At 42.5% G+C, this 27,879-nt stretch overlaps 1 protein-coding gene across 3 annotated transcripts in view; it reads right to left on the bottom strand.

Annotated features, from left to right (window-relative positions):
• Positions 1-3,178: 3,178 nt before the first annotated feature.
• The window catches only part of ZDHHC1 (zDHHC palmitoyltransferase 1), a 44,787-nt gene continuing 20,086 nt past the window's right edge, over positions 3,179-27,879 (bottom strand). For all 3 annotated transcript variants that reach the window (XM_089684781.1, XM_089684780.1, XM_089684782.1), the window contains 9 exons: positions 24,392-24,567; positions 22,301-22,402; positions 20,245-20,369; positions 18,312-18,467; positions 16,227-16,342; positions 10,437-10,519; positions 9,816-9,906; positions 7,168-7,279; positions 3,179-3,737 (listed from right to left, as the gene is read on the bottom strand). In XM_089684781.1, coding sequence (XP_089540907.1) covers positions 3,244-3,737; positions 7,168-7,279; positions 9,816-9,906; positions 10,437-10,519; positions 16,227-16,342; positions 18,312-18,467; positions 20,245-20,369; positions 22,301-22,402; positions 24,392-24,567 — 1,455 coding nt within the window. In that variant the 3' untranslated portion in view covers positions 3,179-3,243. The remainder of the gene's footprint in view (positions 3,738-7,167; positions 7,280-9,815; positions 9,907-10,436; positions 10,520-16,226; positions 16,343-18,311; positions 18,468-20,244; positions 20,370-22,300; positions 22,403-24,391; positions 24,568-27,879) is intronic.

A 27,879-nucleotide genomic window follows, 5' to 3' on the forward strand; every position in this document is an offset into this window, starting at 1 on the left:
ATGCCTCAGAAGTGAACGCATTACCCGAGTAGTCCTCTGTGTCATGTGATGTGCAATTAAGACTATTTATTTCTTTATTCTTGAACATTAAAAAATAAGTAACGAAAATATATGTAAAACTACTATTCATTCCCTCTTAACCAGTGGTTCTCAACCTGTGGGTCGCGACCCCTTTGGGGGTCGAACGACCCTTTCACAGGGGTCCCCTAAGAGCATCAGAAAACACATATTTTCGATGTGTAAAGAGCAGCTACTGTGTAGAAAGCAGCTGCTGTGTTGAAAGCAGCTACTCTGTTAAAAGCAGCTACCGTGTTGAAAGCAGCAGTATTGGAGGTAAAACGACACTCATGAATTATAATTACTGGGTAAATAATTTTATGGTTGGGGTCACCACAACATGAGGAACTGTATTAAAGGGTCACGGCATTAGGAAGGTTGAGAACCACTGCTCTAAACCATTACCAAGGTGGATGCAGATGAACAATTAAAACTGAACTGCAGGTATCAGATATTCAAATATTTTTAAAATCTACCCTGTTTTTACCTTAATGCATTCACAGCATTAAGGTAAAAAAAAGCCCCAATACTTTTATTATCCCTCCTAAAACACTTAACTGATGTCCTTGTCATTCCCGTCAGGTCCCAGATCTATCAATGCTGATCCCCAAACTTGCTTGGACCATCAGTAGATAAATGCCACACTTAGGAAACACTGAACAAATGAAATATTGACCATGCATGTTCTTCCATAGTATTGTTGGTTGTATTTTTTGCTTAATTTACTGACTTATGAATAAACTAACAATTTTAAAGGGCTGCAATTATGTTAAGGGCTACTTGTAAGTTGAAATTCATGGCGCGCCTCAAGTGACTATTTTAAAAGTATACTGCCTTGTAGCCATTGTGGCTCCTATACAACATAAACTTGTTACCCTCAAACCCTCGGTGTTCTCCTGTGTTAAGCTGTGCTGTTAGTCATAATAGAGTAGGAGAAAAAGTGGTGTAAAAATTCAAGGGTGCCCCATGGACTGAACTGCAAAATAGTTGTGCGATTCTCCAAACTTCCTGGATGCTCAGTAGACACACCCCACACTTAGGAAACACTGAGTAAATGAAAAAGTGACTACGCATATACTACCATATTATCGTTGGTTTTATATGTTGCTCAGTACCCTGAGGCTGGAAATGTTAAAGGGTGACAATAATGTTAAGGGGTACTTGTAAGTTGAAATTTATAGATTTGAGATCCTCAGTAGATACTGAGGGCAGTAGATACTCGGGAAACAGCAAATAAATTGATGGTGCATGTGCCTCCATAGTATTGTTGTTTGTATTTATTGTGAATTGTTCCTGACTTATGAAGAAGCTTACAATGTTAAAAAAAGACAGTTATGTTAAGCGGCATTTGTAAGTTGAAATTCATGGTAAAAGTCTTGATTATTAAAAAAGTATACTGTCTTGTATTGGAGCCATTGTGGCCCCTATACAACACAACATTTGTGTAGCTCTATTACTGTTCTACTACGCTTTGTAAAATACATGCCTTGAAACTGTAAAATGATATTTACCCACAAGCCTTCAGTGTTCTACTGTGTTATGTTGTGCTGGTAAGTCATTATGAAGTAAGGGAAATATGGGTGCAAAAATTAAAGGGTCCAACAAAGTGAAAATGAGTTGCTCTGCTACTGGATCGAAAAGGTAAAATAGTTATAATAGATTTCTTTTTTTTAAGAAAGACCTAGCATCAGATATATTTTGCATGTTAAGTGAGTGCATGCTAAGTAATGTATAACACTCACAGAATGTATTACCTCTTACAGGGATCATTGTATTCCCTTTGTTCAGGCATCATCCAGGATCAACATCTACTTCCTGCTCTGACATGCTGGCTGGTGCCTGTGCAATTCTTGGCTGTGGTCACAAATGTCTAACACAGATTTGTTCCCTGCTGCTGCCTCTCACCTTGGAACTTCCTACAACGTTAGTGTTGCAGTCTTCCTCCCTGGGGAAGAGGAGCCTGAAGAAATGCTTCCTCTTGCCTGCAGCAGACATAAAACATTACATTAAATTGCCAAAAGTATTGGGATGCCTGCCTTTACACGCACATGAACTTTAATGGCATCCCAGTCTGGCCCACCCTTTACAGCTATAACAGCGTCAACTCTTCTGGGAAGGCTGTCCACAAGGTTTAGGAGTGTGTCTATGGGAATGTTTGACCATTCTTCCAGAAGCGCATTTGTGAGGTCAGGCACTGATGTCAGCCGAAAAGGCCTGGCTTGCAGTCTCCACTCTAATTCATCCCAAAGGAGTTCTATCAGGTTGAGGTCAGGACTCTGTGCAGGCCAGTCAAGTTCCTCCACCCCAAACTTGCTCATCCACGTCTTTATGGACCTTGCTTTGTGTACTGCTGCTCAGTCATGTTGGAACAGGAAGGGACCATCCCAAAACGGTTCCCACAAAGTTGGGAGCATGATATTGTCCAAAATGTCTTGGTATGCGGACACCTTAAGAGTTCCCTTCACTGGAATTAAGGGGCCAAGCCCAGCCCCTGAAAAGCAACCCCACACCATAATCCCCCACCAAACTTTACACTTGGTACAATGCAGTCAGGCAAGTACCATTCTCCTGGCAACCGCCACAGAGAAGTGTGATTTGTCACTCCAGAGAACACGTCTCCACTGCTCTAGAGTCCAGTGGTGGTGTGCTTTACACCACTGCATCCAACGCTTTGCATTGCACTTGGTGAAGTAAGGCTTGGATGCAGCTGCTCGGCCATGGAAACCCATTCCATGAAGCTCTCTATGCACGGTTGTTGTGCTAATCTGAAGGCCACATGAAGTTTGGAGGTTTTTATACACCTGTGGCCATGGAGGTGATTGGAACACCTGAATCAAATGATTTGGAGGGGTGTCCCAATACGTTTGGCAATATAGTGCATCTCAGTCAAAGCAAAGCCAACTGACAGGAGTTTACAGACCACTTTATATTGAAAATTGTGGAGTATTTTGAAAAATGATATTGTTTCTGTATGCTCTGATGTCAAGATTGGATTTGTACAGTAGAATTACTAAAAAGTCCAATTAAGAAAAGTTAACAACTACTTAACCTTATCCCATAAGCTGCTTTCATTATAAAATGTGTATTGGTAAGTTGATTAATGAATTGCAACTACTACATATGAAATATCAAAAAGAATTTATTAAGAATAAATGAGTAAAAATCTTCACATAAAAGAAGATTAAACTACCGGTTAGTATTGATGGAGGGTGAAACTTCAGCATTAGAGATGGAAAGAACCTGCTCTCCTCCTTTTCCCTTTGCCACCCACATCTTATTGTATCGTATACAGTGAGTGTCCTGTGCTTTGGGTTCAATCATGGTTCCACTGGATAAAAGTTCTCCGCTGCTCTCACTGACAAAAACAGTGGGAACCTTTGGAAGAAGCTCAAACTTCTGTGCAGTCACAGGCCAGCTCTGCCTCAGTCCATGCTCACATTCATTTGCGAAGTCTCTGGGACTCCTCGGAGTAAGAAAGAGGTTTTCACTCATAGAGGAGCTGCCAAGATGAGTTTGTGCAACAGGAATTTCCTCCATAGACTCAGCAGAGTCAGAATGATATTCTGCAGGAGGTCCTGCTGCCTGAATCGGATGGATGGGAGCCAAAACTGGTAAAGATCGTGCTGGGACATTTGGGGAATTACTGGCCAAGCTTGGAGGTGCTGGTGAGACTGGAAGTTCTGAAAAATAGAAAAATGATGTTTATATTTAGAACATATTACACAAGTGCATTAAAATGGCAATATATTATCACTACAGTTAAGTGTACATCCAACCACACCCTCTTATGTTGGCACTCTTGGTCAGGATCCTGCATATAGAAACAAAGTTGCCTTATTTATAGGGGGAAAATTAGAAAATGAAAGTATCTTCTCACCATCTTAAGTAGTCAACACCACTAAGGGGCTAGTTTGTAACAGAACGAATTTCGCTATAATGGCCCATCCTATTGCTAAAAAACATGCTTATAAAAATGGGGCTGCAGTGTGTCTCTGCTCAACAGAGAGAGCTCTGTGTTTGGAGGGCAGCCAGTCTTGTGAGTTTGACAGGTCACATGACTGGGCTCTCCTCTGCTTTTTGTTTGTTTGCAGAACGTTCATTCAGTTTTGTTGCTTTAGAGCAGGGGTACTAAATTAAAATTCACAGAGGTCTGGTTGGTAACATTTTCTTTCTGCAGAGGTCCAAATCTCATTTTTGTTCTATGACTCATGTCTGTCACATCACAGTCCCATTTACATCACAGCTCCCCTTACATCAGTGTCCTCTGTCCCCTCTTTCACATTGCAACCCTCTTTCACATCACAGCCCCCCCCCCCCCCTCCTCACAACACAGCCCCCCTTACATTACAACCCCCTTTCACATCATAGCCCCCCAGACATCTCAGACCCTTCATATCACAGCGCCCTCCTCTCACATCACAGCTGTCCACTCTCACATCACAGCCCTGATATCACAGCTGTCCCTCCTCACGTCACAGTACCCCATCTCACATCACAGCCCCCTTCCCCCATCATCATAGCTCTCCCTCTCACATTACAGCTCCCCCCATATCACAGCTGCCCCCTCTCATATCACATTCCCCCATATCACAACCCCCTTGCATCACAGCTCCCCCTTCTCAAAATACAGCCCCCCCATCTCACATTATAGCCCCCCATCACAGCTCCCTCTTCTCACATCATAGCCCCTCATATCACAGCTTCTCCCTCTCACATCAGAGCCCCCCCCATATCGCAGCTTTACCCTCTCACTTCACAGCCTCCCATAATCTTTCTCCTTCAGTAATACCTTAAAAGAGCATTGCAGAGGGCGGAAGGAATGGCAGGGTGGACTCCTCTTCTGTGTGTACTTGCCTGCCACAGCTGCTGTTGAACTCACAGCAAGAAAGAGGGCTGGAAGAATGGCAAGTTGGACTCCTCTTCTGTATGTACTCTCCTGCCTGCCTGCCGCAGTTACTTAGCTCGAAGCAGGGAAATATGAAAGGTTGGGAAGCTACCGCTCCCCCTCTAGACCAGCAGTATCTCCCACTCTCTTCCCTGCTGAGTTGAAAAGGGGCAGGCAGGAAGGCGAGTACATACAGAAGTGGAGTCCATCCTGCAAATCTTCCCAAGGGTCAAGTGGATATACAGTGTTGTACAGGTGCCAGCAAGGGATCCATGAAAATATATATTTGCTTTCAATAATGCTTTAATAGGGGAAATCTTAGCATTATACACCTAGGAAATGTTACCATTTTACACAATGTGTGCAGCAAGCTTTTACCAAGCATATGAAATATGTGGTCAGGCTATGGACATCCAGATATTTATTTATTCCCAAAAAGCAGCATCTGAGCTTTAAACAAGCAGCCACTGACCTCTTTAGCTGATGGCACTGTGAGGCGATTCAGCCTCCAAATACATAGCAGAGACACGGAAGTAATTCAAGTCCTTGCACTCTGCTCTCCCTTTCCAACAGTGACTAAGCAGCCTCCCAAGATTCTAATCTCTAATGAGTATTACAGAACAGGTGCTCTAGAAAGGGTAGGGGAAGGAGCTAAACTGCTGAGAGAATGGCTTCTGCTCTTCTGCTGTGAAATTTGAGGATGAATTGCAACTGGATCAATAAAATTTTCATTCTTCAAGTGGAACTATAACCATTAGAGTGAACCATTGCTGGTAAGTAGACTTCTACCGCCGAAGAGGCTTGCCATAAAAGCTCTTCCTCTGCCTGCCAGCAATGTTTCTTCTACATTTGCACGGAGCAGTGAATGCACAGCTAGCTGTACACTCTTGGCATGCCTAGTACAGGGCTAAATGATTCCCATGCACATACACAGAAGTTATGTCATCCTGGGCTGGCTAATCAATATGGTCGAAGACACTAAACGGTGAGGGAGGGTAAGTTTAATAGAATTTAGTTCGGCTTTAAGAACTAACACAGAGGCCCTGCAGAGAAACCATGTAGAAAACAACTGCAAGTGATATAATCTGAAAAGGTACATTACCTTCAAGCAACCTTCTGTCCACACACTCAATAGCAATCTACTATCCACACCCTACATCAAAATATAAGGGGAGTTCAAGTCAAACCGGGAATTTTAATTTTACAGGTATAAAAAGAGAATGCTAATGTAAGTGGCGAGTGTGTCCATAACTGATAAGCGGCGAACGTGTCGCAGGCCAGTCCAGAGACTGTGAATCAAGATGGCAGACAACAGTGTTAGTGCGTGCATGGAACAGCATGTGGTGATGAAGTTCCTTGTGAATGAATGTTTAAAACCCATGTATATCTACAGGAGACTTCAAACATAGTACAGTGATGAGATTCTCAGCTGCAGTAAGACATTTGAATGGTGTAAATGTTTCAAAGATGGCCGTACTTCCGTCAGTGATGATACAGGCTGTGGTGATTCCCAGCCCACAGCAGTCATTCATGTGAACATTCAGCGCATGGAACGCCTGATCCTGGATAATCGATGCCATGAAACTGCACAAGAGAGGAATCTTTCTGTGGGAACGATAAACACAATATTTCATGAACATTTGCATTTTTGAAAAGTTAGCGCACGCTGGATACAAAGACAGCTTTTCGCTTTTGACCGCTTCTGAGTGATGTGCATACGTCCGCCTGGTTTGATCACTAAGGGCATCCTGTTTCTCCAGGACAACGCACAAGCTCACTACGTGCACATTACAGCAACTCGGCTGGGAGGTACAGCCCGGACCTCACTCCGAGTGATTTCCACCTGTGTGGACCCATAAAAGAGTTCCTTGGAGGTCAGCATTTGAGCATTGATGAAGTGAAGCAGTCTGTCCCAGTATGGTTCAGGCGTAATGTCGAATCTTTCTATGCCAAAGCTTTCCAGGCATTAGTTAAGCACTGGAATAATTGTATAGATGTAGCAGGGGAGTACATCAAAAAATAAAATGTTTCCACTTCTTGAAATTTGTTCTTTTATTATATAAACGGAAAAGTCCCGGTTTGACTTGAACACCCCTTGTAGCAAGATAGTAATTTCTTCTATTATATTAAATCTCCACTCTCACAAGTTTGGGTCCAATTAGCTATTATGCCAACACAAATGTTGTATCAGATAAATGAAGCCCTAAGCTGCTTATCTGCCATACCATTCTCCTCATGAACTGGAAGGACACAGAGGCCAGGCCCATCATGACCAGCATGTTTGTTTGCATCTTCAGGAGATATTTTGTTGCTTTTCTTCTTTTTCTTCTTCTTCTTCTACAGGCAATAAAAAAATCAATTATACTCAAATTTTTTATGCACTGAAGAAATAAAGTGAACTTAAAAGCAAAGGAGTATTCAGTCATCCATTTAAAGATCCAATAATTGGTAACAAGAGGCCTTTACTCCCAGAAGCTACTTTCACTCCCTGCATTCCTCCCTCCCCTTTATGACAAAAGATGATGATGCAGGACCTGGGCTGTGGTGCCTGAGCAGCAGATAACAACAGGGCATATGTGAACTGAGAACAGCCCTGGATGACAGGTATGAGGGTAAAAAATGGGGGAGTTGGTGGAGTGAGGTTCCTCTTTAATGTTAATCAAGAGAATTAAAGGCTCCACAAGAGAGATCCCCACAATAAAAATCACAAAATAGAATGAAAAAAAAACAACTCCAATAAACAAATAGGCAAGGGAAAACAATAGGGGAGACTTAGGGTATTGCTGTAACTATTAAAAAATCTTGTTAATCCAGTCAACAAATAATTATAAAAAAAAAAGAAAAACACTTATTTATCTAACAAATTAGACACAAGAAAACGAAAAGTGCAATATGCTTTTTTCAATAGATATGACAACCACCAAAAGTTGGCTATGCATTGTTAGTTCTTTTTCCTTCAGCCAGCGGACTGAAGGAAAAAAAAAAATGAAGATTCCTCCGTTCATGCACATGAAGTGGCTGGAGGAATAAACCCCACTGGGACACTGTATTCTGACAGTGGAACCCACAGCTATCAGAATTCACAGATGCGTGACCACTGCCCATTGGCTGATTGAGAAAAAAGTTCCAGCATGTGCATTCGACAGAAGTCAATCATAGGACTGGTTTATGTTGAGTGGGGACAGCCACACACTTATTGAAATTTGCCTGTTGGACCGGTCATATTTTGATAAGTGTATGGCCAGCTAAAGTCTCCCCTTTTGTTTTCCATTGGCAATTTCATCTTTAATCTACTGTACCCTGAATAAATCATAAATAATAAATGAACACGTCAGTCTCTAAAGACAATTATCTCATTTTAGAGGATGGGAACTTGTTGGCTACAGCGTAGGAAATGCTCCATAGGTATTCCTTTCTTTTTTTCTCAATTACAAACAAAACCTCGATGTGAATTATTCTGGTTAGTGGAATTTAGTCTTACAATGCTCTCTCTTGCCATCTGATATTTGAATCAATAATAATATAATAATTCTACACAAAGTAAAGCCATACCATGTGAACTAACAAAAGTTACTAAAGGAAATCTACTATGAATAGCAAATTTATAGAAATGCGATTTATATGCATAAATATATTAGAAGAGCTCTGGCCATGAGGGCGGCAGGGAGAGCCCACCACTGGATGTTGGGCATGGGGGAGCTCAGTTTCCCAGAGGATCGAAGGATCAGGTAAGCAGCTTTTCCTTGTACCCCTGGACAAAACGAGCAGTTAACCCATGCAGTGTGGACACAGCCCCACTGCATGAGAAAAACATTTGCCCGGAGTTCTTCCTTAAGTGAACCCTACTGAATGTTACACTTTAAAAAGCAGATCTCCTACCTACATAAAGCTACTACAAGATGCCTTTTGTTACCTTTGTTAGTCAAAAGAGACTCATTTGCCTTCTCTAATTTAGTTTCACTTTGTAACAGGGCCATAACTCCCAGACTTGATGGCTAAACCAACTATCGTGCAACTGTAAAAATCAAAGTGCCCTTATTGATCAGGTATGGGTTGGATACTAGAATGGTAGTTCGTGTTCAGGTTTGGCATCAGAGAAGTCAGGCCCAAGGAACAATATTAAACTAAATCATAGAAAAGCGCAGAATACGTTTTACTGGGTTAATACATTTGATCACAAACACCTATTAGTGTTTGCTCTTACAAGGGATGTCGGAAGACAGTCCTTCTGCTAGTGGCAACTTTTCAGCAACGGGATTGCCAGTAAGTCACTTACCTTTCCCTATATAGTCATGTCCTTCAAGCCAGTCCAGCCAAGTTCTTCACCATTCCAGGACAATGAGGGTGCAGTTCCATTAGGGGAAATGATTCCCTTATTTTGGTGATTCTGCCCCTGCCAATTTGTTGCACAGAACAATACAAGTTGCTCTTATATGCAAACGAATGCGTGCAATATAACATCTTCTGATAAAAGACATTCAGAAGCATCTAGTAATAACACTCACATGGATAATAAGTAAAGCTTACTGGCGTCGCTCCAAAGCCAGATAAGCAGAAAGGATCAACCCACCGGCATGTGAATGAAAGGAGCAGCGTCCTTAGTCCGTTCCAGTGTCTGGGATGAGATATGGGGGGGGAAGCGGATGCTGCTCAAGACCAGCCCAAGGAGGGGCTGAGGCCACTCCACACATACAAAACGCTGGATTTCCCGGGCTGGTCTTGAGCTGCATCCACTCCCCCTTATCTCAACCCGCATAGATAAGATCGAATATGTCTACATGCATCTAACAGTATCGTTTATCCATCATTCCTGTTGAAGGGTACATAAGGAATAATGGCTGAGATCTAAGAGAGACAAGAAAATAATTGTTACCTTCTTTGGCTTCTGCTGTAAAGCTGGTGATAGCTTATGGTCAGAGTCAGGGTTGCCATCTGCAATGTCAGCATTTAAGGACATTGGAGAGCTAGAAAATAGAAATTTAATGAAATTGTAACTTTGTTGTTGGTTAAAAAGTTGCCATATTATATCCAATACCTGATCCTAAGCAGGAGGGACTCCTTATAATAAATTATACATGTTCAGAAAGAGGATAATAAAAAATGAAGATCTGTGGTAAGCCTTCACATCCTTTCTAGCCTCTTTTCTTTACTACAAATGTCACTGGTCATTGCAACTCACAATATAAAGAAACCCTATATAAAATATGCTGTTCTACAGGGCAGCTAAACAAAATATGTGTGTTTAAATGTGCAGCATGCTACAGTTTTCGAACGAGAAAAAAAAGGGAAAGGATTGAAAAAATGCTAACATTTAAGTGGAATCGTGCATTGCAGCAAAGTCTCCTTCCCCTTGTTTAGGAAAAAAAGTAATTAAAAACGGACCAGAAAGGAATTTAGAAAGACACTTTCAGTAGGTGGATATGCCTTATGCACACATAAGCACATTCTTTTTTTTACATTTCTAAATTACATGCAGTGTTTCATTTTCACTCACTCAGTGTTCAGTGATCCCGATGAAGGACCCTCAATCAGTACATCAGGATTTGTATATATGAGGCTTCCTCCATAACTCTCCTCCTGAAGAACAAAGCAGAAAGTGAACTTGGAGAACCATTATACCCCTAAAAATGCAGTTATTTACCTGTTAACTGTATTTCCAGGAATCTTCCAGAACAGCTTCACATGAGAGATAGGGTCCTCCCACCAGGAAACACCTGATCCACTTTTCCTTAATCAATAGCCTCTCCGGCCCTGAGATCCTAAGTATAGTAATATAACCGAATGTCTAAGATAAAACACAAACACAACAGTAGGAACAACATATGTCTAGTCCATTGTATGACGGAACGCCAGCTTATGATTATACATCAATCAGGAATGAGCTACGCTGTCCTGGAAGATTCCTGGAAATACAGTTAACAGGTAAATAACTGCGTTTTCCCTAGTCATCTTCCAGGACAACTTCACATGAGAGGATTGAATAGGAATACGTACGTTAGGGTGGGACTGCCACTTGCAAGACCTTTCTGCCAAATGCCTGATCCTTGTTCACGATCAGGTCTAACCGGTAGTGCCTGGCAAATGTGCTAAAGCTGGACCATGTTGCGGTCTTGCAGATCTGGCTGGGGGAGGCGCCAGATTTCTCTGCCCACGTAGCTGCGGTAGCCCTAGTTGAATGTGCTTTCAAACCAGATGGTGGCGTCAGTGTCACGGTTTTGTATCCCTCTGAGATGGCTTCCTTTAGCCATCTTGCGATGGTGCCTTTAGAGGCCGTGTAACCTTTCCATGGTCCTTGTAATAAGACGAAAAGGCTGGACCAGCACCTCCATGCTTTAGTGCGCTCTATGTATGCGATTACGCATCTTTTTACATCGATTTTGTTGTAGTCTCTTTCTTTGGCATTGCTTGGGCTCCCGCAAAGGTCCATCTGGAGGATAATCCTATCCATCAAGATTGTACAGTAAAGGCTCTATCACCGACAGTGCTTGCAATTTTCTGACTCTGCGAGCCGAGACTAGGGCTACTAATAGAGTGGTTTTGAGGGTTAAGTACCTGAGAGAACATTTTTCCAAGGGTTAAAATAGTTGTTCTTCTTTTAAGTCTAGAGTGTCGAAAATTAACTTTCAAGAGGCCCTCTGTATTCCCTTCCTGATCCGTAATGGTGCCCTGGTCCTGTTTCCTCTTCTTAGCCAGTAGGAAGAAGCCTTAGGTGCCGGGTTGAGGATCATCTGGGGCCAGTTCCTGCATCTGGTCCCTAAAATTTTGGGACCCTGACTCTTTCTTGACCAGCTTGTCAATGTACTCTTGGCACTGCTGCTTTTTCCAAGAGCTAGCAAGTATTTTCTTGCAAGTAGTGCAGTTCTTCCTCATCTCACAAGGAGCCCCCTTCTCCTTCCTATCCTCCTCCAGTGGGCCCATCTAAGAACAGGGGACAAAAAATATAGGCCCCCTGTAAGCCGAGGGCTCCTAAGAGGCCAAAGGAAGAAGGGTCAGCAGCACACTGGAGGATTGATGAATATAGTGTGTATTTATTGATCCATAGGACACACAAAACACCAGGACATAAATACAGGACTTGTTAACGCGTTTTACACGATCTCGTGCTTAATCAGAACAAAGAAAACAACAAAAGTGCTGTCTTATATAGGTTATATTAGTTAATAAAGAACACCTGTCCTAATCAGCACTCCTGAATCCTGAGGGTATGCCTACTAATACATTGTAACAAGACATATAAAACCATTGTATCAAAAGTAATGATCTCAAAGAACAACAAGAAAGGATATTAGTACAGGTACCCTCAGGATACGAGATCATGTGAAACGCGTTAAGTCCTGTATTTATGTCCTGGTGTTTTGTGTCCTATGGATCAATAAATACACACTATCATCATCAATCCTCCGGTGTGCGGCTGACCCTTCTTCCTATTGCATCGTGTGTGGTGGCGAGCCAGAGCCTGCACCTGTTGTGGATCGATCTGGATTGTTTGCCTGAGTGGTATACCTTTTGTTCTTTGGCTTCTAGGAGGCCACCCAGGAGTGCACCCACAAAAGTAGAAATAGAGACCCCCATGTGGTGCTGAGAGAGAGAGATAGAGAGGGAGAGGGGGGGAAGAGAGAGAAAGAGAGGGAGAGGGGGGGGAGAGAGAATGCGGACCCCCCCTCCGAGTGACAGGAAGCAGGAGGAAACCAAAAAGGATACAGAGGGGTCTTGCCAGCCGACTGGTTCCTACCTTGGCTCGGCGGCGGTGGTGTTTGAAGGGTGATGGAGCTCCACCCTCCCCAGGGTCCGATTGTGCCGACCTCCCCTCACGGCCACAGTGGATGGAGACAGCCTTGGCGTGGGGCAAGCTTGTAGACCGCCTTCCATATCCAAGATGGCGTTGGTCCTTTTCTTGTTCCCCGAGCGCCGAAAGTGATGCTCACAGGTCCTGGTGCCCGGAACGGACGTTCCAGTTGGCGCTTCAGCGTGACCTCATCATCCCACACTCTGCCAGTGCCTGGGGCAGAGATGTTGGCGAGCAGTGGAGGAAGGTAGGTTTTGCCCCACAGGGTAGTGGCCCCTCAGATTGGTAAAGCAGGCTCCTTCACCCTGTTGAGCCCTGCAAGACCACAGATGGGCGCAGAAAGAGGGGCACTGTCTCCCCTAATTCTGCCCCAGAAAGGAGATGTCTGTGAACCCCAAATGAGGCCACCACGCAAGGCCCCTGCCTTGCTTAGTAAAGGGGGTAGCCTCATCCATGAGGCCTCTGTACCCCGCCAGACAGCAACAAACAGGGGTAGTTCCTGGCCGGAAGAAAAACAAATACTGAAAATCCCAGGGGCGGAGAAGCTATTTGTTAAGAAAAAGTGGATCAGGTGTTTCCTGGTGGGAGGAGACTATCTCTCATGTGAAGCTGTCCTGGAAGATGACTTGGGAAAGTAATATTGGGTTAATAGTGAAACATGAGGTATCTAGAGGCCATAGATCTGCCGTTGTGCATTTAAAGCAGACTTTGCTCTAAAAAGCATAGTTTGGTTCCCACATACCTGCTCCACCCCCAAATGTCAAAATACTGCATTATGCCTGCAAAAAAACTGAGAAAAAAGGTACAAATCTTATACCAAAATTCAGCACTAAAGAGGGTGATGTCAAAATATTCCTACACTTTGTTGGAACGTGTTTTTAGGAGATCTGGGATCCTTATCATTCCCAGTATCTCACTCGGAGGATTGTGATGTCACCCTTGTGCAGGTGTTGCAGATGGAAGTCTATAATATAAGTTACAGTTTTTGACAAGGGAGCATGGGTCTATATGTAATGAGCCAACCTTGCATTTTAGTGCAAAGTCCACTTCAAGACCGTGTGAAATGGTCTCAGGGAGAGTGTCCTGATATCTTGCCCTTCTGTACACAGTTCATAGTTCAGGATTCCTAGTGTTTGGCTACTTTAAATATGTAGCAGAGCCTGACGAAATAGGAACCACTGCTACACTGTTCAGCCATAGTAGCTAGCTCTTCCTCTTACTATGCACTTGTAGTTGGAACAGGAAAGCAAATTTGTTACTTGGATGAACAGGAAAAAAAAGTCCACAGATGCACCCTGTGGTTCCTTCTATGGGAAGTCGCCCACCCCCTCCCCATAGACTTCGGTGGGAAGTCGCCCCCCCCATAGACTTCTACGGCAATTCGCCCCCCATAAGCTTCTACGGGAAGTGCCCCCCCATAGACTATTACGGGAAGTCGTTTTACCCCCCACAGACTTCTACGAGAAGTCATTTCCCCCGCCCACAGACTTCTACGAGAAGTCGTTCCCCCCCCCCCCCCACAGACTTCTACGAGAAGTCGTTCCCCCCCCCCCACAGACTTCTACGAGAAGTCGTTCCCCCCCCCCCCCACAGACTTCTACGAGAAGTCGTTCCCCCCCACAGACTTCTACGAGAAGTCGTTCCCCCCCCACAGACTTCGACGAGAAGTCGTTCCCCCCCCAACAGACTTCGACGAGAAGTCGTTCCCCCCCAACAGACTTCTACGAGAAGTCGTCAACCTCACCCCACAGACTTCTACGAGAAGTCGTTCCCCCTCCCGCCCCACAGACTTCTACGGGAAGTCGCCCCCCCAGACTTCTACGGGAAGTCGTTCCCCCCCCCCACAGACTTCTGCGAGAAGTTGTTCCCCCCCAACAGACTTCTACGAGAAGTTGTTCCCCCCCCCCGCCCCACAGACCTCTACGAGAAGTCGTCCCCCCCCCCACAGACCTCTACGAGAAGTCGTTCCCCCCCCACAGACTTCTATGGGAAGTCGCTCCCCCCCCACAGACTTCTACGGGAAGTCGCCCCCCCATAGACTTCTACGGGAAGTCGCCCCCCCATAGACTTCTACGGGAAGTCGCCCCCCCCAGACTTCTACGGGAAGTCGCCCCCCCCAGACTTCTACGGGAAGTCGCCCCCCCCAGACTTCTACGGGAAGTCGCCCCCCCCAGACTTCTACGGGAAGTCGCCCCCCCCATAGACTTCTACGGGAAGTCGCCCCCCCATAGACTTCTACGGGAAGTCGCCCCCCCATAGACTTCTACGGGAAGTCGCCCCCCATAGACTTCTACGGGAAGTTGCCCCCCCATAGACTTCTATGGGAAGTTGCCCCCCCATAGACTTCTATGGGAAGTCGCCCCCCCCCCCCATAGACTTCTACGGGAAGCGCCTCCCATAGACTTCTATGGGAAGTCGCCTACCATAGCCTTCAATGCAAAAACCCCTACCATAGACTTCAATGCGAAAACCCCTACCATAGCCTTCAATGCGAAAACCCCTACCATAGACTTCAATTTGAAAACCCCTACCATAGCCTTCAATGCGAAAACCCCTACCATAGCCTTCAATGCAAAAACCCCTACCATAGCCTTCAATGCGAAAACCCCTACCATAGCCTTCAATGCGAAAACCCCTACCATAGCCTTCAATGCGAAAACCCCTACCATAGCCTTCAATGCGAAAACCCCTACCATAGCCTTCAATGCGAAAACCCCTACCATAGATTTCAATGCGAAATCCCCTACCATAGACTTCAATGCGAAAAACCCCTACCATAGCCTTCAATGTGAAAATCCCTACCATAGACTTCAATGCGAAAACCCCTACCATAGACATCAAGACAAAAACGTCTCCCATAGACTTCAAACGTGAAAATACCTCCCATAGACTTCAATACGAAAAACGCCTCCCATAGACTTCAATGCAAAAACTCCTGTCAATAGCAATCCAATGCGAACACTTATCTCTGCATGCCACTCTACTCTATCACTTGTGAGTCTGGAATGCACCGCCACAAACTCACAGAACCCTTTTCAAAATGGCAGTCAAAACACGTGTGTGTGGATCGCATCTGTGTGCACCACTTCAATAGGAACAGAAAATATCTAGCTTATTATATGAATCTGTGAGTTTCAAAATGAATCCAGAATCGCATATGTGTGAACTAGGGAGGTTCCATTCACACCTGGGCGTTTTGGGATCGCAGCAGAATCGCTGTGATCGCAAACCACAGGTCCGGATGCCGTTCTTATCAGTGGTGCCTAAAATGTGGTGCGGTTTTACTGTGATCGTCATGTGGCAAATTGCATCGCGTGAAGTCCCAGACATGGACAACCCACGCTACGGTAAAAAAAACTGGCTCCTAACTTTTTGAGCTGGCTCCTGGATTCAAAGAATTTGTCAAGCCCTGTCATAATATAATGGGCAGGACCTCGTGCTGGATTAAGGGAAAATCCAGAAAATGTAGCAGGCTGCTCAGTGGCTGTTCACACTTACTTGTGCACGGCCTGTGGGTGGCGTCTTCCCCTCTTCTAGACACTTGTTATTGGATTTCATTTCCTGCTTCTGCCGCTGGTGCATTATGTATTCATAAGTGCTAAGCTTATTCCACACTACAAAAGAAGGGGCAAAGCAACTGTTTTATCATGTCAAATCTGACAATAAACAAAAGTGATAATGTTTAGAGTGTCAAATTAATAATATAGGTAAAACATCATTATCCAAAATATAAACAGGGTCACATGCACAGATATGATAGAAACATCTGGGAACTATATCTATACTTCAAGGAGCCCACGTGAGGGTCATTTCTGTATGTAGGATGCATAGTATGCACTAGAAGGAGCACATTCATGCCTGCAGCATTTCTGTAAACTAATACTAGAGTCCTGGCAAAGTCCTATGCAATTGTTGACTTTCAGAAAGTCTGTATTTGCATAGGTTTTTCCTTCTCATCTCATACACTGGGGTGCCCCAGCAGAACTAGAAATGCATGTATGAGTAGAACCTCTTACATTATAGCATTTTGCTAAAACACAGGCTTGCTTTAACCTCTTCCATACAGGGCACTTTTACCCCCTTCCTGCCCAGGCCATTTTTCAGGTTTCAGCGCTCTCACATTTGAATGACAATTTCGCGGTCATACAACATTGTACCCAAACTAAAATTTTATAATTTTCTGCACACAACTAGAGCTTTCTTTTGGTGGTATTTAATCACCACTGGGGTTTTAATTTCTTGCTAAATTAACAAAAAAAAACAAAAATCTTGAAAAAACACGTTTTTCTTGGTTTCTGTTATAAAAGTTTGCAAATAAATAATTGTTCTTTATAAATTTAGGCCAAAATGTATTCTACTACTTGTCTTTGGTGAAAATAACCCAAATTAGGATGTATTTTTTAGTTTGTAGGAAATTTATAGAGTTTACAAACTATGGTATAGATCTGAATATTGATCAATCCTGAAGTTCTGACAGCCAATCTAATTTCTTGAGGTCCAAGAATGTCAGAACAGTACAGATATCCCCAAATGACCCCTTTTTGCAAAGTAGACAGTCCGACGTATTTCATAAGAGGCATGGCGAGTTTTTTGAAGTTGTATTTTTTGTAATTTTTCGGTAAATGAAAAAATTTTAAGAATTATTTTCACTTTTTTTTTTACATACTGTCACCAGTGCAGTACAGCGTCATCATATAACTGGCATTGCGGTGATCAAGGACACTGACTGGTGACAGTATAAAAAAAAATATATAATGTTTTTTTTTTTTTTAATTATTTTAAACTTTTTATTACATTTGTTTTCTTTTTTTTAAGATTTTTTTTTTTCATTTTTCATATTTCACTATGACCAAAGTAGTAAAATGTTACCACAGTTTTTTTTTTTTTTTACACAATTTGCTTATAGCAAAGAATTTCTTTGCTATAAGCAAGCATTTACCTGAATGACATCGATTCATTCAGGTTTTTTTTTTTCATGCTTAGCTGTGATTTGGCCACGGCTAACCACATGACACAGCTGGGCTGTGATTGGCTCAGCTTGTGCATGTGATCGCTGTGACCATTCACAGCTAGACACTAGTATACAATGGATGGCATGAATGAAGCCATCCATTGTATATAACTGTCATGTGACCTGCTGTGATTGGTCACAGCAGGTCACATGGTACCGGCCACGGGGCCGGTACTCAGATCTGTCATAGGCCGTGTCTGAGGTACACGGCCGGTGACAGATCACGCCACTGCGTGGCTCTGCAGGCGCGCAAACTGTGCATGCCCAGGAGGACGCCATATGGCATCCACCCGGAACGCTGAAGGATTTTGCCGGCCGCCAAATGGAAATTGGCCGGGCGGCTAATGGTTAAGAATAAAGGTAAACATCATTCATAAAGAATTCCTATTTAAATAAAGATCCCATCAGGTACTATTTGTATCTACAACTGAAATATAATATACACTTTATTATAGCTTGAGAAAGAGTACAAGCCTTTCTATAAACAAAATACAAAAAAAAAATATTAATAACATGAATAACATATAGTACATAAATGAAACACATTCCAATTTCACTGTTCTATCACGTACAGAGGTAGATGTGAAAGCACAGCAGTTGTCCTATCAGGAAAATGGTAATGAGCCCCATTATTGAAACAAGAGCTGCCAGGCCCAAAATCACAGATGCCTGGGTCTCCACTGGGCTAGCTGGAAGGAACACAAACCATACATCTGACAGGTTCACACCTAGAAAACATACATATACATTAATACTACAAAAATAACTACACAACTTAGATATATCACTGTTGAACATTACAGAAAATGAAGAAAAAACTACATATTTTCTTTACAGCCTTTTAACAGTAAAAGAATGTAAACACTATCCTGCTAAAATATACACAAGGGGAAAGTACAGGAACACCAGTGCACACATCTGTCCTCATGTGACTATGGGTTATTGTAGAATGACCACCAGAAGTGCTTTGTTTATTATTTTTGCCATATAAAGGCAGCTCAGCTTTATAGAACTACATGAATTCACCAGCCTGCATGCACTGGAAATGCTTGACTTGCAGCTTTGTGGACACTGCACTACAGATGATGATTAGAGGTGATACAGAAAATTCCAGAGGGTGTTGATTTGACATAGTCTGATTCTGTCAGCCTTCATGACCATAATGTACACATCCAGCTATAATCTGGTAGAAAAGATAAAAAAAAATGGAGGACTGATGTGAGGTAGGAAAGGATCCGTATACTCTCACAGAACCAGCCTGACTTACTGTGTAGCTTTGAGTGGCCTTTTCCATTCAGGTTAAAAGTGACAGGTTCTTTTGAAAGCGCAATCCCAACCCCCCATTCACCACCCTCTCACCTCACCTGGCAATTGGACCCCATCATTTGCCTTGAATGGACAAGTGACACTTTTCTTTTATTTAACTTGAAATGTCTAACATATTCTCTTAAAAATATAATCAAAATGTCCACACTATTCACACTATTAAATTCCGTCTACTTAATGTAGAACTATGTCCTACCATTAATAACATATAGTACGTGCTGCAGCACTTCATTCTAAGTGCATAGGCACTTACAGTGTTTTTTTAGTTCCCCTGAAAGTCCCACAAATGCCTGTAGAGCCTGCCAGGGAACTCCACCTAATGCAGCTTCCTAAATGAGATGCCACTCATGTAGACTGTACTTGCTTGCACTACAATGGGATGAAAACAATGTGCAGAGGTTGCGACTATCAGCATTGTTGCTGCTGATTCACAAGCCTGTAGCTTACCATTCAGCACCTGATCACACCTAGTCCTGATCACTGCTTTCTGGATTGACAGCTTTATCTCTGTTGCTGAAGCCATCATACTGTGAACTGCAGTGTCTGGGAGGGGAAGGGAAGTGTATGAGACACAAATGAAGGAGGATTTGGCTCAGTCAGGGAAGATAAGGGAAGCTTTTTTGAAGTCTGTCTGGGAGGCATAATGTGGGAAAACAAAGACAGTCCATTTGTCTGACCTGAGCAGCCACTGGTGCTTTGTTTACAACTGTTCTCAATCACTTGTCATATGAATGAGGAGGTTGCCATGGCAAGTGGAGGCAGTGAACTCATTGGTGCATGCAAAGGATCATGCAGCCCTGTCAAAGAATTTAGCAGCACATTCTCATGAACGAGAAGGAAGCACCCAGCAACATTTCTTGTACATATTGAAGGAATGATTGTTAGGACAAGTGAGGTCTAAAATACCAAGGCACCATGCAAGGTAAAAACAATAGCAATCTTTAAACGGACCAAAAAGGGACAGGGTCTCCTAGATGTGCGTGCGTGCATTCGTGCCAGTTGCAGAGCCCAAATCCTGTACAACTGTTCAAGGTCAATGAAGGTCTGAAGCTTTAAAAATAAGTCATCAACAGCAACTCCCCCATTTTCTATTCTTATAGATTTACTTAAAGTTTCTTTAGCTTTCCCTCCCACAAATACAGAATGAATGAAGCATTTACATAAAAATGAAAATTGTACCTTCAAAACTTTGGTCACTCCTCAACACAGATGGATCGACAAAGTATTCAAGAAACACAAAAGATGAAATGGAACTAAGCAACACGGTGCCAAGAAATGCAGATACAAGACAGTTAAAAAACAGCCTGAAAAAGGAAGAAAAATACATCTTCAATAAATAACTTTTATTGACACTAATGAGAACATAATATTAAAGAGACACTCTATAATAAAGTACAATAAAGTACAAACTTCTAAGCAGCTGTAGAGGGTCCCTCCTATAAAATATTGTTCTGCTTTGTAGTCCTTGGTTGCGCCTCCAAGGTAAAAGCCACAATCTATCCACTCCAATATGGTCTGTTTTCTACCAATTGCTAAATGCCTGAACTCTACTTCATTAAACCTCAAAGCATGAAGCTTGAAAGTGCTAGAAACACAGAGACATCTGATTTTAATCAGTTTTACTTAAGATCTAAAATATCAGCTGGGGTGCAAGAAATTGTTATTGTTAAATTTACTGTGAAACTATAGGTACTTACAGCACTAATTGTAATATATATATATGGCTTACAAAAAAATCCCCAGTTTTACTACTAATTATATACATGCTTATAAATTGTGTTAAAAATTAAGTGTTGAATTTTTTAAAATTGAGTCCCTTTAGAACCGGTTCACATATATGCAAATTGCGTATGTTCTGAACCACATCCAATTCACATAACATGTGAACCAAAATCCTTCTCTATTTCAATATTTTTATTAAAGAAATTTTTGGAATACAACAGGCTCATGATACACCTACGCAGGGGCAGAGCGGAACAAAAGCATACAAAAGCAGCTACAAATCAGCAGGGTGAATTAGCAAAGTAACGAAATGTCCAATGGCACCAAGGGGAACGGCAAAAAGCAGAACTGATCAATATCAGCAGCGTTCCATCTTCTTATCGAAACAAAACAGAGGAAAATCCCCTACCGAGAAGTATCATCTCAGGGAAAATGGGAGAGAAACGTAAACGAATGAAAAGAAGAAAGTATAGGAAAGTAAAAAGAAATAAAGAAGGGAAAAAGATTCAGGGAGAAAAAGTAAGAATGGAAGAATCACAGATCTAGGGCCAGCACAGGCAACGACTACAAGAGGCCATAACTAGTAGGAGGCAAGGACTGCAAGGAATAATTTATCCAAGGTTCCCAAACCTTAAGGAATCTTGGATGAGAATCCTGAAGAATGCTGAACATCTGTTCATTGATCATCATAGCATTCAGCCGGTCTTCACACCCTAGAAGGCGATCAAAGGGGCTCTCCAGGCTTGAGCTATAGAACGTTTGGCCAAAATGAATAGGTAGGATTCCAATTTCTGCTGAGACATGGACAGACCCAAAATTGGGCAATGCAGGAGGGCCACTCTTGCATCCTTACGGAACATAATATGAAATAAAGTTTGCAGCAAACCAAAAACCCTAGACCAGAAGCCCATAAATCATAGGCACGACTACCAGATATGCAGGACGTCCCCACGTAGACTACAGTTCCTGAATGACCTATCTCTACCACTTGGATTAGGCCCCATGTACACGGGACACTTCTGAACGATGGAAACTAACTAGGTTAAAAAACATCTGTTTAGCCGCATTTGCATACTGTGTTTATGAGCGTTTGCGTTTAGAAGCGTTTTTTTAAAGATAACCTCAAAAGACCTTCCAAAATGCCCAGAATGCACTGAAAAACAGTAAAAAAAATTAACTATTTCAGACATTTTGAGAGAAATAGAGAGAGCAGAAGCAGAGAGATCAGTATTTGTTGAGATTAGCTGTCTTTTTTTTTTTTGTGGTGTTTGGATGTGTTACAGCTCATTTCTGTGCAGAAATTATTGCAGCAGTGTCTAACATATTTTTTTCATGCAAAACCTCAAAGTATTTAAGAACCTCAAAGTACAATTTAAGAAGTGCAGGACTATATACAGGCAAACCACAGGCTCTATGCATTTATGTAGGTCACTAAGCTCAAAACCATGTCAGGTGTTGGTAAAATGAAATCATGTATGTATGTATGTATGTATGTATGTTGTGGGGCACTTACCAGTAATTTTTGCCTCCCACACAGTTATTTAGCCATTTGCAGTGATGGTCAAAATTACTGACACACTTATTGCATAAACTGCAGTGTTTGGATTTGGCACCCCTGTGAAGATAAAATAGGTGTTAAAGCTTGTATAAGAAGTAGCAGTGCAATGGTAGTAAGAAAATGAATACATTTATTGCATGAACCAAAAAAATTAAGCAGCACTGGAAAACAGGACACAACATCCCTCTCTCTACATCACGGGTGTCAAACTGGCGGCACTCCAGCTGTTGCCAAACTACAAGTCCCATGAGGCATTGAAAAAAATGACAGTTACAAGCATCACTCCCAATGGCAGAGGCATGATGGGACTTGTAGTTTTGCAACGACTGTGTCACTACCATAGACGTGACAAGCTGGAGGGCCACCACTTTAACACCCCTGATCTACACAGTCACAAAGAGAGCAATACTCATCAAATACACTAACAAGAATTTTAAGAAAACAATCCTGTTACTTGTGCTGATCCCAACACTACCCTAACCTGAGAAACATTGGAATGAATATATATTTATACCTTCAATTGAACAGTTTAATTAACAATAATAACAGCACCCTGTACTAGTACTAACAAAAAATGGTGATTAGCATGTGTCAAGCAACTGAAAGAGCACACAGGCTGTTCATTCAGGTGACGTTCTAGAAAGAGCTATGGCTGTACGTCTCCTTTAATAATCCCTTATTTTCACAAAGGTGCTTAGCAAAACGTGCATAAGACATTAAATCCAAGAAAAGACTTGCTCAATAAACAAGTCACAGGTGACCAACTGTCATCCCGATGATTGTTTATGCAGAGCAGAGTCCAGTCTGCTCTATGGGTGGCCAGGTGTAAATAGACTCTGCTGTCCATTTACACCCAACCACCCTCTAATCCGATCCACCTAAACGAAAAAGTGACAGACCTCCTTCAGTTTTTTTCTAGCAGACCGGATCAGACCTTGAGGAAGGGAGGTTTAAACAGACACAAGTCGGTTTACACCTGCCTATCCATAGGAGGTTAATGGACCATCAGATCAGGTCAGCCTGAAAAATTGACTTATCTGATCAGACACGCTGTGTGAATGGGTCCTTAACTGTCAAACTGTTGATTAAAAGAAGGATTGATACATATACTGTATATACACAGCACTGAAATCCCCCTCTACAGTTGTTCATTTCTAAACTGTCCCTGGGGTATGTCTTCTCTGCTATATTCTTCATTCCTCCAATATACAGTACAAAACACAGGTTTAAAAAAAAAACCCTCGAAGAGCAGAGGAGAGATATGTCATTCTCCCTGCTGACTGTTAATGAAACTGCCCTGCAAGTATTGTGCACCTGCACCCCACTCTTTTCTCTATTCACAGGCCTCATGAGTCCTTCAGAACTTCCCTGCAGGGTGTATCTATGTTGGTTAAATTTCAGCAATCAGCATGTGCATCTGAGCAGAAAAGCACAGTGATTACATAACTGCACTGTAAGCAGGATAATGCAATGTAAACAAAATACATCACCACTTACAGCATTGGTCAGCCAACCTTACGTGTCATTTATACACGCATTAGACAATCGGAATGCTAGTGAACAATTGTACGCCAGAGTCATACAGCTTGCTTTAGATCTTTGTACTCATAGTTGTACTGCTAATGGAAAGTTAACCAGTGTACACACGGGCCGAATATCGGCTCCTTCAGCAGGAACTGGACCACATTCGGTCACCGTGTACTGCTGCCTGTCTGACAGAAACTGGCCTAACGACCGGCTTTTGTCAAAGGGACATGCTGGAAAACCAGCATCTGATTAGCATTCACAGCCAATGGCTGAGCACTGATTGGTGCATTCTGGCAGGGGGAAAGTTCCCTTGTCAGAATACAATGTCTCAACAGGGGGAGGTTGCTGAACCAACAAAATCAGTGACAAAATTGTTAGACATATAAACAAAATCTGTGGGTTCACTTATTACTTTATTTATTGTTTCAATATGTTCTAACTGCCTTATCATCTAATTTCTTAGAACCAAGGTTGCTCCATGTAATACACAATGAAACAGACACAGAAATCTTCACTTACACATCCACCTCGCAGATGTAACAATGCATGTTTTCAATGACATGGGCATGCTTGGTCCTATCGAACACAGGCAGTGGGCCGGGAGAGTTCTTGGCACGTACATTCTCATCAGCTGGATCAACAGTTACCGCCAAAAAATGGACGACGAGGTGTAATGCAAACAGCACACCCATACACTGCATAGGGGGGTTAAGCAACAAAAACAGAAAATAGAGAAGAACAAGACTATGGATATTCTGTGTATACATGAACACAACCACCAGCATTCTGATACCTCTAAAGCTGGGCTTACACTTAAAGATTTCTTTTTTTCAGCCTGCATGCTAAAATGCAACAGGTTCCTCTATCCAAGCTGACAGCACGGATGAACGAATCTCCCACTGCAGGCCATTGTATTCTGAATGACCGAACACTGCCTGCATCTGAATGAATGCAGGTGAAATCCAGCTAACAATTTATCACCCAGCATCTTCGACAAAGGATGGGTGATGGTCGACAGGGCCATCCACAGAGTGAAATTCGATGTGTGTATGACCAGCTTTACATTTAAAGTTTTATGCACTTTGAGCTTAAAAATGCTGCTTTTACAAGTGTTTGACTCTTTTTCCAGCCTCCAAACCCACCTCTATGTTAGCCTATGCCGCCTATAGAAGTTTACAGGAGAATTAGAAGAGGCATGTTTAGAGGCAAAAAAACATCAAATGAAAAATAAAACCTAAAAGAGAAGAATATTAAACACCTGGTATCTGGACACATCAAATGAATGTAGTCCCATGTAACCAGAAAACCTATCATCACCAAATGTGTGTGGACAAAAGAGTTCACACTAAAAAGCGGTTACCTCCAAGGACTAATGCGTTATACCAAGAACTTTAGTAAAAACATATCATCTTTATTGAATATCAAACATCAAAATTGCTACTAATATAAAATATAATGAAAACATCTAAAACACATCCATATTCATGCTAACAACATTGTCTTCACCCAGAATAAAATATCAATCGTCACCTGTGGCCACCATACAGGGAAACATTGCCAGATTGTGGCACCTCCACTAATCCGGATATTTCCACAAAGTATAATATCTCTCAAAGGGACTACACAGTGTAGAGATATGAAAATTGTGACTCAGAGATATGAAATTAAGTCTCAATGACTAGGAGAGACCATAGTGAGTCCATGATAGACCAATCACTGCTATAGTTTGCCCATATTCCTATATACTGTATGTATCATTCCTATATATGAAGATCATACATATAGGTCAATCTGATGTTCAATAAATCATAATTCAGTTGATCAATATATTCTTTTAGCTCTTCAATGCTTCCAGTCCAGACTATGGGGACATCTTCGATGAATCCTAACCATAATTTAACATGGCTAAGACACAGAGATGAGGTATAAACACTTTATTCTTCCAGGTGCCCCCATCGAGGTCCCTAACATGTTGGTAATAGCCATTTCTGAACTGGAAAAACTATTTGCAAGAGCCAACTCAAGGAGTTTCATAATTAACTTATTTTGTGGCCCCATCTGAAGGTAATATTTCTCCCGTAACTGCACAGAGTCACAGAGGGACTCCACGTCGATCCCTACCAAGGGAGTCATCTGTCACCTCCAATTCTGATATCTTACTCAACATATCCCTTGTATTCTGCACATAGGTATTGTTGTACATCAACCAAGTTTGAAACTGCCACAGAAGAACTTCCACGTGCATATACATATATAGAAATATGGGCAAACTATAGCAGTGATTGGTCTATCATGGACTCACTATGGTATCTCCTTCTCATTGAGACTTAATTTAAAAAAATTGCAATTTTCATATCTCTCAATTTATCTCTCAATTTATGGCTCACTGACATACTGTGTAGTCCCTTTGAGAGGTATTATACATTGGGGAAATATCCTGATTAGTGGAGGTTCCACAATCTGGCAACATCTCCCTGTATGGTGGCCACAGGTGACAACTGATATTTTGATTATGGGGGAAGACAACATTGTCTGGACAAGAATATGGATGTGTACTAGATTTTTTCATTACATTTTATATTAGTAGCAATTTTGATATTCAATAAAGATAATATACTTTTACTCAAGTTTTTGGTATATCGTATTAGTCCCCTGAGGTAACCACTTTTCCCGGTCAGCAGAACACAATGATTACTGCTATTGGTTATAGCCGCTGGCAGTAATCATATGCATCTACATCAAGCGATTTGTGTAAAATCAGCCTGCCCATACATGGATCGATTCTCAGCCAGTCCCTGGCTTTAGTGTGCATGAGACCTTAGGAGTACACTTTTGCTTCGTTGTGTGGCCACTTCGCACCAGATAACACTTTCAGCCTTCTATGGGATTTTGTGAAATGGAAATGCAGTATCCCAGGTTGATTTACATATTAAAAGCACATTTTTAACCACTCGCCTACAGGGCACTTTTACCCCCTTCCTACCCAGGCCAATTTTCAGCTTTCAGCACTGTCACACTTTGAATGACAATTGCGCGGTCATGCAACACTGTACCCATATGAAATTTTTATCATTTTTTTTTTGAGACAGATAGAGCTTTCTTTTGGTGGTATTTAATCACCGCTGGGTTTTTTATTTTTTGTAAATAAGTGATTTTTTTCCTTCACTGATGTGCACTAATGAGGCTGCAGTGATGGGCACCGATATGCTGCACTGATGGAAACTGATAGGTGGCACTGATGAGAAGGAAATGGTAGGTGGCACTGATGGGCATCACTTGTGGGCACTGAAAGGTAGCACTCATATTTGGCACTGATAGGTGGCACTGATAGGCAGCACTGACTGGCACTGATAGGTGGCACTGACTGGCACTGATAGGTAACACTCAAAGGCAGCTCAGATGGGCACTGATATGTGGCAATGATGTGGCACTGATGGGCACTGGCAGGTGGCATTAATGAGCACTGAAAGCTGGCACTGATGGATACTGACAGGTGGCACTGCTAGGGCTACACAGATCATCAGGGCACGCTGATCATCAGTGCCGTGATGATCAGTGCACATGTCCTTTCTGAGTAAAGCCAATTACCGGCTCTCCTCTCCTCTTGAGCTGTCAGCGTGACAGCTTGTGAGGACAGAAATGCCTATAACCGGCATTTCCCTATTTAAATGTGATCAGCTGTGATTGGACACAGCTGATCACATGACCGAGCCGACATCTTCGGCTTTTTCCGTTGATTGGTGATCCGCTGTGTTTGAGGGACACAGCTCACCACCGATCGCCGTGCTGTGTGCTCCCGGATTTGCGCATGCACGGTTAGAATGGGAGGACGTCATATGACGTCCTCCCAGAATGAGAGAACCGCCTTGCACCCGTCATTACCTTATATGGCGGGCTGGAGGCGGTTAAAGTACCCTGTGTCCTTAGAAATTAACTCTTTTGTGACCGTTGTTAAGTGCATGAATATGAAGCAACATGCAAATATAAAATGTACAGACATTTATTAC

The sequence above is a fragment of the Staurois parvus genome, unplaced genomic scaffold (genome assembly GCF_062004578.1).
Source record: "Staurois parvus isolate SC_StPar_1 unplaced genomic scaffold, SC_StPar_1.0 ptg000356l, whole genome shotgun sequence".
Taxonomy (NCBI): domain Eukaryota; kingdom Metazoa; phylum Chordata; class Amphibia; order Anura; family Ranidae; genus Staurois; species Staurois parvus.